General features: G+C 40.8%; 1 protein-coding gene across 14 annotated transcripts in view; it reads left to right on the top strand.

Annotated features, from left to right (window-relative positions):
- CPNE4 (copine 4) overlaps window positions 1-12,708 on the top strand; it is a 691,914-nt gene that overhangs the window by 553,957 nt on the left and 125,249 nt on the right. For all 14 annotated transcript variants that reach the window (XM_070239070.1, XM_070239074.1, XM_070239081.1 and 11 more), the window contains 2 exons: window positions 636-710; window positions 9,909-9,992. In XM_070239070.1, the coding sequence (XP_070095171.1) occupies window positions 636-710; window positions 9,909-9,992 (159 nt within the window). The remainder of the gene's footprint in view (window positions 1-635; window positions 711-9,908; window positions 9,993-12,708) is intronic.

Raw genomic sequence — 12,708 nt, 5'->3', positions numbered from 1 at the left:
GGCTCTTAGATAATATTATCTCTTCACTTGTACCAAAATCCTTGCCAGGCATTCTCTATTCTTGGGAGTTAAGGGCTTAGATCCTTGTTCTCTCTCTCCTGTTTCAGAAAACCCAGGGACCGTCTTTTTGAGAAATAAGAATTAGAACATTTCTTTGATAACCATATAACCACTGGTCTGTAAAGGACATAGGGACTAGTTTACTCCTCCATCCCTTGTTGGTCTACTCAAAACAGTGGAGAAATATTGCTGCTCCTCCTTTGTAACTCCCCCTGCCAAAAATATATATGTATAATAATTATTTATGGAAGTGCCATCCAATGCTTTGTGCAATTCTTTTAACGAAAGAAGCTCTTCCTAATCGCTGCTCCAAATATCTCTTACTCCAGCTCACCCCTCATCTCTCATGAGATGAAATCTCAGCATAAATGAAACCCAGTTATCTACTGCTCTCTAGTCTAAGCAGCGCTCTTGTACACCTGGAAATGCTGTGCCGGGTTCACTAGAGTTGTGGCAAACTCCTTGTCCAACATCAGTCTGTGGATTTTTGGACCAAACATAAGCTAAATTTGTTCTTGAATTCCTTGGCTCAGTGGCTCAACCACTATTACAGCTGATGCGTGCTTTTCCTTCAGGTGATTGCTGAAGAATTATCTGGCAATGATGACTACGTTGAACTTGCGTTCAATGCACGGAAATTGGATGACAAGGTAAAGTGTTTGGCATTAACCTTATTGAGGGAAGTAATAAAGCTAGCACACAAAGTTTAATCAGATTTCTCCCTGTGGCTACTTTTTCCCTTTCAACCCACATTATTAGACAGATGAAAAGATTCCAGAGAGGTCTGCAAAGTAAGACTTCCCAAAATTGAGAAGCGGTTAATGAGAAGAGGGAGGGACTATAATTGAAACAGACCAATTTTATTACATCTAGGCTGCATTTGTTCCCAAATGCCACGGGTCAGGTGTGCACAGGTAAATATGATTTAACCTCATTGCTAGGGACATTTCAAAGAAAAAGAGAAGACGTGAAATGAAGAAAAGTGATGTTTATTAATCACCCATATTTGCCAGGTACAGAGTTAAGAGCTTTTCATGCACTATCACACTTAGTCATTTTTATAACTCCCATGTAACAGGTACCATCATTAACCGTGTTTTGTAGATGAGAAAACAGATTCAAAGATGAAGCAACTTGTCTAAGCTCACTCCATGTAATAACTTGGGTCCAGATAACCCAAGAAACAGATGCCAAGACAGGATTAAATATGCAAGGATTCTATCAGAGGAAATGCCTGGGTGGGGAACATAGGGAGGAAGTCTAGGAGAGTTAACAGACCACAATGCAAATCTGACCATGAGTAAAGGAGAGCGGGAGAGAAGGGTGGGTAGCAGTGTCCTGGAATGCCATGCAGTCTAAGGAAGGTTCAGCAAGGCCACCAAGGAGTCCTGGAGCCAAAAATCAGCCAGCAAGAGAGTGCCTAGTCTCCCATGCCTGCCTTAATATCCCCTACACACGCAGTCACTGGCTGGAAGCAGCCCATGGGAAGGCTGGCCTCAGTACAAATGCAAGGATGGATTTCAGAGCCCAGCAGCTGGGGTCTTTGGTCAGTTATGCTCTTCATGCCACCATACCCTGCTAGTAAGTGGTAAAACTGAGGTTTCAGTTCCATGTCAGTCTGATTCCCATCTATATTCTTTCTATTATGTCTTGCAACTTCCACCTAATCACAGACCATGTTAGTCCTGTATATAGAGAAAAAGGTCTGCAGTCTCCACCTCTCAAAAAAAAAAGACCCATGTCCTCCCCAACCTCACCATATATTTATAATTTCCCTCCAACCATATCCTCAACTCAAAAAACACGTCACATCAATAAAGGTATTCACAAAGGACTCCATTCTCTAGTACAACTAGAGAATAGGGGATTTTGGGATGTGGCACCACTTTTTCAGTTACTTACAGGCATTAGGCTGGAAAAGGTAAAGCGATGTCTCAGCAATTCCCTAAGGTCTTAAGCAGAAGCTTATATCCCAGCATAGCCCATTCACTTTCACCTACAAAAAGTACTCGGCCCATTTATACATTCATTAATTGTCTCATTTATTCATTTGTTAGCTTATTCATTATTCTTTTACCAAACCTTTGTTACATGCTTGCTATGCATCAGGTGGTGGCAAAAAGACATACTGTAAACCCCTCTCACACCCGCAACCTGGAATTCACCATCTAACTAAGTGAAACAGAAATTTAAACAACCAGTGATATAATCATTCTATAGCCATGGTAGGATGTAAGTGATGTATAATCGGAGCGTCCCGAACAGGGTAATTCACTCTGCCTGGGAACATCAGGAAACACTTTATCCTTGTGAACAAATTACATTTGGACTTTTTAGTGTCCTGAGTAGATTGTGTGAAACTTTCACAGACTGCTACCTTTTGACATTAGCGTGAGCTGGGCGCTGGGAGCTGCAGTGTGCATTGATGTCAGTTGAGTGTAAGCTTTTAACCTTCACTTCCTTGTGACTGTTATGCTCGTGCTCCCCCATCATCTCCCCAAGTTTCAGAATAATTCACTAAACTGCTTTGTAGTATCTTTCCTGGTGCCATTAGAAGCCATTGGGTCAGTGTGTAGCTGTTTTAAGCTACTCACTTAATGGCTTATAATGGCTTCTTTCCACTTAGTAGTCTCTTAAGTACCTCTCATTTGTCCTCTAACTGACTTATGTCACAGTGCAAAGGGGCTTGGGAGGTTGTTAGTGGCCCATCGACTCTAGATGTTTGAACGGTTTCTGTTCGTTCAAATGAGCACTTGCTCACAAAACTGAAAGAGCCCCATGCAGCACTTAATATGATTTTAGATTGCCATTCCCATCCTTGGCTACACTGATTGTCCAGGGCCCTGGTCACTGCAGAGCCTCAATGCTCCACCGCTGTAGACCCCAGGTCCTTCATAATGTAGTGGTATCTTGCCCAGACTCCTTAGTAATCCAGAGCAGCCATTCTTTGTTCAGAACAAAACAGAGGCCCTTGCTCCAGTTTGGACTGGAAGGTGAATAGTCGCAGGTGGAAAGAGGGCAAAGTTGCAGAATTAAGGAGTAAGATGATACCATGAAAATCTTCTCACACAACCTCTTTAGAAAACAAAGGCTCAGCAAGGTCTGATGACTTACCCAAAGACATTATTGCTGCATTGGTTATCTACTGCAGCATAGCAAACCACCTGGAAACCTAGTGACTTAAATTAACAACTGTTTTATTTTATGTCATAATTTTGAAGGTCAGAAATTCAGGCAGGGTTCAACTGGGCAATACTTCTGCTCCTTATGATGTTGACAGAAGTCACTCAGTGATACTCAGCTCATGAAGGAGCTTGTCTAGAGAGTCTGGTCTAGCTTTGCTCACATGCTTGGCACATGGGGTGGCTGAAAGGCTGGGCTCAGCTGAGTCAGTCAACCAGAGTGTATACATAGTGGTCTTGGGTTAGTCACACTTCCTACATGGTGGCTGGCTTCTCCCAGAGAGAGCATCTCAAGAGAACCAGGCAGAAGCTGTGTGGCCTTTTCTGACCCAGCCTTGGAAGTCACCCATCATCACTTCTGCTGCATTCTGTTGGTTACAAGTGAGTCGTAAGGTCAGCCCAGAGTCAAGGAGAGGGGAGTTAGTCTCCACACCTCGATGGGGGAGTGGCAAAGTCATGTCATAGAAAAGTATGTGGATAGTGGACGTTATGGTGGCCATCTTTGGAAAATACAATCTTCCACAACATTTTTGTGATAGAACCAGAATAAGACAACGTAATTATTTCATGTCACAGATGGAAAAATAGTTCCCAAAGGTTCTCAAGGAGGACCTCTTTCTAGCTTTTAGCATTAAATGATGTAACTACCTACATTTTAGCAGTTGAACTTATATCTTTTAATTGAGAAAACGTATCATGACTAAAAGCAACTGAGAAAAGCTCTTAATTTAAAAAATTCTGTTAATTATCATGAGAGCAACTAATTTCTATATATATGTGAAAATTGTAGTATAAGTATGTGGGGAAAATATGCTACATCTAATTCAGACAACGATTATAGGAGATCTGGATCTCCAGTCCTTTTGCAGTAATTCTGGTAATCCCTGGGTATCCAAATGCCTCACATAGGAATCCTCCAGTCTAATACAGTTGCCTTCTTTTACAGGAGAGAACATCGAGGTTCAGAGATGTGAAATGACTTACCCCAAGGCCACATACACACACATATGCACACTGAGAAATAATCAATGACAAAGAGGGACTCAATCCAGTTGCCTAACTAAAATCTAAATCTTCCTTCAGGGTAGAGGGCTAATGATTAATGAACACAAGTTGGACTGGTCTCAGGATACAGTGGACTTGGTAATGTTCCCATGTAATTCAAGGAAGTAGGAAGCCGCAAGAAGGAAGTTGAGGGTGTGCAATAGGCAGCAGTCCTCAAAATGTGGTCCAAGGCCCCAAGACCCTTTCAGGGGAATACGTGAGGTCAAAACTATTTTCATAATAATACTAAGACATTGTTTTCCTTCTTCACTCTCATTCTCTCACATTTGTATGGTGGTTTTCTGGAAGCGACATGGTGCCTAATGTCACCACAGATTGAACGCAGAAGCAGGTGTTCGAATCCTGCTGCCTTCTATTAAGCCAGGCATTAAGTTGATTTGCAAAACTGTAAAATAATACCATTTTCCCGACTATTTTTTTAAATCTGGAAAATATAATTATTTTCCATTAAAGGGGCTATTTTTGTTATGATGTAGTGGGTTTATTTTTATTATTTTTAAAATGATGTAATAAATGAATATTTTTTAAATTTCCGTTTTAATTTACAATACGCTAGACATTGATAGATATAACCCTCAATAACAAAAGCTCTTTTGCTTCCTCAATAAATTTTAAGAGAGTAAAGGAGTCCTAAGACCAAAAAGTTTGAAAACCACCGTTGTAGGGAATACCAGAGAGCACTCAGAACTTTTTCAAACCACAGCGACAAAGAAATGCCCCTTTTCTTTTCATAGAAATAGTTTTTAACTTGCCTTTCCAATGCTGTTCAGCAGACCAACAGCCATCTACCTAAGATGGAAATCCAGAATCCTTGAAGTCTGAGAGGTAGTCCTCAAGGAGAGCCACACATAAAGTAGGTTAGGTATGCAAAAAATAACTAATTTATCTAATGTTAATGCCATTCATTTAGTGGAAAGATGAGATTTCTAACTTCTGAAGCACATTTATTACATCAGCACCTAGCTGGCAACTAATCTAACGAGTAAGTAGAGATATGAATGTAATCGCTTTGGAACATTGAAGCTGACAAAGTATTTTTTCTCCTCCCTTTCCTGAGAAAGTATTCACGTTGGTGTGTTGGAACTGGCTCCCTACACTGGTGGTCTCCCCACCTATAATAGTAATCATTATAAACTGCATTTTTAACGTTCCCGTGGTGATAGTTCGATGGAGTGCTATATAAACAAACAAATGTGTCTCTAAAGCAGAGGTCGGCAAACTGTCTCTATAAAGGGTCAGATGGTAAACATTTTAGACTTTGCAGGCCATATAGTCTCTGTCCCAACCAGAGTTCTGCCTTTGAAGCGTGAAAACAGCCATAGACAATACCTAAATGAATGAGTGTGGCAGTGTTCCAATAAAACTTTATTCACAAAGGCAGTCAATGGGCCGGATTTAGGCCATGCACCATGCGTTGCTGGCCCCTGTTATAGGCAATGTTAAATTCCTGCCTACTATGCTGTGATTTTACTGTGTTCAAGTATGAAAACTTATCCAGACTGCATTAATGATAGCCAATTATAATTAATGAGCATCTACAATGCACCAGCTGTCATGTCTAACCTGCATTATCTCCAAAACTCATAACCTTATTCCCAAAGGTGAATATTATTATTTCCATTTTACAGATGAAGCATAGTGAGGTTAAATGATTTGCCCAAAGTCACAAACCTAGGAAGCTATAGAGTCTGGATATGACCCCACATCTTTCAGACAATCTTTTCTAGTTTCAGTATTCTATTTTCAAGATCACTGTAGTGGAAATGCACTGCTTCCTTCTCTATTCCAAACCTCAGCTGATTGCTTATTACCCTCTCACTTGACTAAATTTCTTTCATATTGGACTAAAAGGGCAGAGTAACATGGCCTCCAAGTTATTAAAAAATTTTGCCATACCAAACTTCAGTATGCCTATATTATTAATCTTCACTGTGCTGAACTGTCCCAAGGGCCATCTTAATGTTGATGGTCAAGCAAAGAAAGCTGAAAATTCCAGGCTGTGGTCAGGTCGCCATACAGTTAGACCCAGACTTGTTGTTTCTAAGCTACAAATGTCTGACTGTACATTTAAGATATTTTTGAGCTGCTAATGAGTTGTTTTATTTCCAGGAATCAGATGCCTTCTTAATAGTAATCATCCCCGATATCTGTAAAGGGCTTTACAAAGTGGCCTCATGCGTTCTCTCTTTTATTGATAATAATCAAAGCAGCAACACTTTTTGAGTGCTATGCTTTCTGGATGCCAGGTGCTGGACTCAACACTTCACGTGTGTCAGCTCCTCTAATTCTTCCACGTTGCCATGAGGCAACAGGTGATACCCTCTCCATTTATGGATAAGGAACCTGAGCCTTGGAGATATTAAATATCTTGCCCCAGATCATCCAGATGGTATATGGTGGAATCACGATTTGAAAGCAGCCCCAAAGCCAGCGTGGTGATAATAGATTTTCAGTTACTTAAGGGCAGAGATTATATCTGATCTTTCTTTCCTTGATTTATAGTAAGTCCTTCTGACAACAACTCCATGCTAACCCTAAATAATATTTTGAAAGAATGTGAAATAAAATAGAAAAAGTGTTGCAACATACTTCCAAGAGAAAAAAATACAGCGCTAAAGTGTATGTAGAGTATGATTACAAATATGTTTTTGTTTCTTTTTTGCTGAGGAAGACTGGCCCTGAGCTAACATCCATGTCCATCTTCCTCTATTTTATGTGGGACGCCTGCCACAGCATGCTTTGCCAAGTGGTGCCATGTCCGCACCCAGGATCCGAACTGGCAAACCCCAGGCTGCCAAAATAGAATGTGCAAACTTAACCGCTGCACCACCAGGCCAGACCCTACAAATATTTTTTTAAAAGAAAAAAAGAAAGGAAAATTATGTTTAGATTCTAGAAAAATATTAACTAAAATCTTATTGATAACTGTGGAGTTGTGAGAGAGATTATGGACTATTTTTTTCCTTTTTTCTATTTCAGTCATCTTTCCGTTTTTTCTACTTTTAAATAAAAATGATAACAAAAGTTTAAAATTACCATAAAAAGAAAAAGAAAAAGAACTGAGGTCCTCCAGTGTGGTCAGAAATTTTTAAGTACAACTCACAAGCATATTCCCTGAGGGATCAAGCACCTATGCAAGCAGGCAAAGCCTGGAGCTTCTAGAGGAGAAACCCAAGAGCCCCTAAGAACAAGCTGACGTGGCCCACACCATTAAGGAACGGAGGCAGGAGGGAGGTTCTAATTCTTTGAGATGAGTGTTGAAACAGAAAGAGACCCAAGGGGCAAATGTGTGGAGTAAATGTGTAGAGGTAGGAATCAGCTAGAAGTTTGTCTGGGAGGAAAACAGGGGCCATTTTGGTGGAGAGACAAGATTTGCAGCACAAACTTATTGAGGAAAGCAGCCATTGTGGGTTCTTGACAAGATGAAGGCCGTGGTAATCAGGCACCTTCAAAAATAGAGCAGAAGGGTATTTTCCAGACTCTGGGTGTTGCGGAGCTTGGTGTTGGGTTCCGGGTTGGGTGGGGAGGACGGCCATGGGGAAGACAGATATCCCCACCTCCCATGGCTTCTCTTTCTAAGGTATCCGACCAAGTTTCTAGGCTGATCTTCTTCACTCCAGGGCCGATCGTATTATTTTTCTGCTCAAAATCCTTTAGTGGCTCCCACTGCCTCTCAAGGCAAGTGCAAAGACTTCGGATGAGCATTTAAGGCCCTTTACTTCATGGAGCTGGCTTTGCCAGCGTTGTCTCAAACTCCTCCCCTACACATCCTTAGGCTGCAGTGGAATTAAGCTACTTGGCATGCCCCCTTTATGTTTATTGTTTCACACCTTCTCTCTCCTGTCCCCCCCCAGAGACATCCTCCTCACAACCATATTTTCCAGTCAAAATCCATCAACTCCCCTTCCTCTTTGTTATACATTTATTTATCTATTTGTTCATTCATACATACTTAGCCCTGGGTTATATTTATTTGTGTCCTTGTCTTTCCATCGAACTAGATGGTGCTTTGGAGGGCTGAGAAGAGATTTATCCTTCCTTGTATCTTAACATCAAGCACAAAGGCTCCATGATCAGTATATCCTCTGAGAATATTTTGTTGAGCCGAAGACTAGGATGGCTGTAGGCTTTATTCTGCTTTGCCACAGTCTAGATTTCTGAGGGGAAAAAATCACCTGGTGAAATACATAATAAGAGTGTGATGACTAAGTCTGTTACTCAGATAGCTCCTATCCTATACCAGGTGTTCATGTCATTCTTTTATTCATGTATTCACTCGTACATTCAATAAACACTGTGTACCACTAAAAGCTAGATGCTATGGAAGATGCTGAGGAAATGGTAGAAGTAGAAAGGAAAATGAGATGCAGTTCCTCCTCTCTGAGCATTTAGAATCTATTGTGGTAAGAAACAAGTTTAAAAGAAGGGTGTGGATAGGTCTGCTTCCAGTCATAAAGTATCTGTTTGTTTTACATTATTCCTCCACTGAAAACAACTGTAAACATTGGATAAGATACAGGAGACATCTGTTTGAGAGTCTTTAGGCAGTCAAGATTGGAGGAGCCAAGAACCTGGAGAGAAGAGAAAACTCATTGAGGTGATTCAGACATTCTATGCAGATTTTCCACTCAAGACAATTCCTCAAGGCTGATTCGTAAAATACTGTAGATAGAGAAGCTGGGAAGCCTAGCAGAAAATAGCTACTAAGAAATAGAGAAACCGAGCAGGGGTTTTGATAGTCTCATGGAACTGGGGAAGCAAACTGAAGTCCAGGGCTACTGAGAGAGCCAGGACTAAAGACTCATAGATGCTTCAGAGAAGGGAAGTGGTCCAATAGTCTGAGTGACTTCTCCTCTGAAAGCACTCACCAGTTAGCAAATAGCAGCATAGAGAGAAACTGAACAAAAAGCTAGAGCAAAGAGATTGTGGAGAAAAACAGAGCCTTTGAGAGTCTCACAAATGAAAATTAGCATTGAGGGCTTGTCAAGGAGGAGCAGCCTTCATAAACACTCAGCCTTTCAGCTGGAGCCCTTTCGGGACTATACCCAAGGAGTAAAGGAATCAGAAATAGATGGGGGCCTTTACAGACTTTTAAGAAACCCAACCTCTAAATAGTTCAATCCTAATTAGATTCAGGTGACTGCCCCTATTCTGACTGCCTGCCAGTAGCTAAAGACTCAACTAAAGCCTTTATAATCTTTTTTACACAGTGTCTATTATTTAATCAAAAATTAACAAGCCTATCAAGAGGCCAAGAAACAGATAATAAAAACAGACCCATAGGTGATCCAGATATTGTAGTCATCAGACATAGGCTTTATAATAACTGCAATTAACATGTTTAAGACAGCAGATACATAGCTTCTCAGAGAGCTGGCACTTGAATTGATCTTTGAAGAATACTTTGGATTTCAGTCAACCAAGTTCTTCTCAAAGGACTTGGAGTTCAGAAGCAGCTCATTCTAGCCAAGGGTGGATCAGAGGGATGAGGAATAAAGCAGGGCAGGGTCAGAGCCGGGGGTGTTTGATCCAGGGCTGGGTCAAATGTGTTTGTACAGGGGGCAGAGAAAGAACTCATTTCTGTTTGTTTGTCTATTTTAGGATTTCTTCAGTAAATCTGACCCATTTCTGGAAATTTTTCGGATGAATGATGATGCAACTCAGCAGCTCGTGCACCGAACTGAGGTGAGAAGAGTCATCTTCAGCTGTACCATTTCATCTCCTAAGATGATAAACTGACCTCTTTTGAGAAACCCCATACATTTCTTAGTGTCTGTAGCTATCTACTCAGACCTGGAGTCCTCACTGTCCTCAAAAGGACTCTTTGTTCTCAATTTAGATGTTAGAAGAGGAGACCCTCTCTCACCCCAATTTTTCGTTATTGACCTTCATTACAGACAGCCAGCAAGTTACTAATAATAAAGATCTGAATGTTAGCTAACATTTAATGTGTGACTAGGTGCGAAGCTTTGCACTAAGGGATTTTATATGCATTATTTTATATACTTCTCTCAACAATCCCTTGATGTGATTATTACCCCCATTTTACAGTTGAATAAACTGAACTTTCAGAAGTTCAAGTCACTTTCCCAGTTCCGACAGTTAGCAAGAGGTGGAGCTGAGGTTTGAACTGAGTTTGTTTGGCCCCGAGCTTCCCTGTAATTCGGGAAGCCAATCTGCCTCCACAGGGAAGGTTCCTACACTGGACTAATGTCAGGCCTATTGTATGAACAGCTGTCCTGTCTCAGCAGCCACTTAGTCTGGCTGCATCTCCTTCTCACCCTCCCTCCTCTTTCTCCATGTGGCTCCACACTGTATCCCTCACTACCCCACCCCCCACTACCTACTACCACACACTCACTTAACAACCAACCCCACTCTCCACTTTTTATTTTATTTACAAGACAGTCCGAGAGAGATTCTGGGGGTGAGAAGTACGTTGATAAGGAGAAAGTGGGCTAATTGTGATGAATGACTTGGAGCTGTGAGAAGAGTCTGTTGTGCTTACATGCCAGTGGTAGGGGAAAGGAAGAAGGAACATTCATGACTTTCATAGGATGATTGTAGAAATCCAGTTCCATTTTCCTGAAATAATAGAGCTACAGGTAGCATTAGGGGGACTTTTCATGTCATACTTAAGGTAAACAAAAATTAAATAGCCTTGGATGGGCTAGTCTGTGGATATCATCTGATGCATAGTTGGCATTTAATAAAATGTGTTTAATAAAAGCATGAGTAAATGAATGGAGTTGAGTATAGATAATATGTCCACTGCATGTTATAGTACAATGTGATTCTCTGGAACTTAATGCCTTGGGAATAGTTTGAGGTGTAACTGGGACATTTTCCCTGAGCGGCACCCCATCACCACCACCAAATAGAGTCTGTATCACTCATAAATATTTCTTTGGTGAAACAGACTTCTTTCAGGATAAGTAAATAAATCTGGGGGAGAATCAGAAGTGGTATCCATTCATGCTTTTGCTCCAGTCAGCGAATTGGGCTTTAATGTGCGATGAGAGAGGAAGTGGATGGCATACTGTTGGGCTTTTCTCACGAGATAATCCTCTCCTTTGCTCCTGACAGCATTCCTCTTCTCCTTATTGATACTCGTAAATTCTCCTCTTCCCAAGAGTCTCTAGAACTCCCCTCCATACCCCATTGCTGCAGGGCTCCCGGAGTCTCACAAGAAATGTGATTGGAAAGTTTTCCAGTGAGTCAAGTAACATAAAGTTGATTTTTCCTCTTTCTTACTCAATAGATACAAAATCAATGCCAGGAAATACTGTTCTGTTGGGGTAAGCACACATACACACAAACAGACATTTTAATTTCAGAGGAAATTTCTAGTTGAAATGTGGATTCACAAAAGTTTTTCAAAACTGTTGCAATGGAACATCTTCACTTCCTAATATTTTTTTATAAAGGTGAGAAATTTAAATTAAGCCAAACAGTTTTACCTAACTTTTCTTCTCACCATCACTTTGATCATCACCAGGGTATCAGAGCACAAGACAAAGTCACACAGAAACATTATTTTTCTACTTTAATGTATTAAAAGAAACTTAATGAGTCCATGATATAATCAATAATTCATGGTTATATTAAGGAAGCCAGTAGAAGAGAGAATCACTTATAAAATAATTACGTTATTTAGAGAATTAACTTTTTTTTATAATGTTCAGACTTCTGCTAACTAAAAACTTCATGGGAGGAAAAGTCAATATGACAGAATCCCATTGAACTCTATTTGTACGTCCCCTAGAGCAAATGGTTCACGCATCAGAGTTCACGTATCACAGTCACCTCAGGGGCCCACCTCCAGAGTTTCTGTCAGCAGGTGGGTGGAGGGAGCCTAGAAGTGTGCATTTTTAACAAGTTGCCAGGTGATGCAGCTCCTGCTGGTCCAAGAACCACACTTTGGGAACCCCTGCCCTGGGGTACACAGTACAATGCTAGACGTAAAGCAGATACTCAGACGTTCTAAACCAAATTGAATTATTTGAATCATAGTGAAGGCAGGATCAGAGTTGACTTGTATGGACTCTTGGGCAGGATTTAGCCAAGTTCATGATTAATAAGCTGCTTTTGAAAGGGTCTCATCATATTATAGACTTAGTTTGTAACACTGAAGATCTGAGATCTGCGCTATTGTGCCTTACTAGGATATTCTAATTGAGATGGTGATGAGCTTATGTCAGTATGCTCTTGAGATTTTTCTCCTAGAAACTTCCTCTGACTTGCATTCTGATCTAACTCAAGGCTACAGGTTACTAAAGACCATTCAATTCTTTAGCAGTAGAATTGTCCTTCCATACACCCCCACTCACCCACCCCCACTCACCCACCAATAGTCTTTACCTATGCTTACCTCAATAGAAAAGAATTTATGCCATAGGAC

The sequence above is a fragment of the Equus caballus genome, chromosome 16, assembly GCF_041296265.1.
Source record: "Equus caballus isolate H_3958 breed thoroughbred chromosome 16, TB-T2T, whole genome shotgun sequence".
In the NCBI taxonomy this organism is placed as follows: domain Eukaryota; kingdom Metazoa; phylum Chordata; class Mammalia; order Perissodactyla; family Equidae; genus Equus; species Equus caballus.
This window is presented reverse-complemented; position numbering and strand designations above follow the sequence as displayed.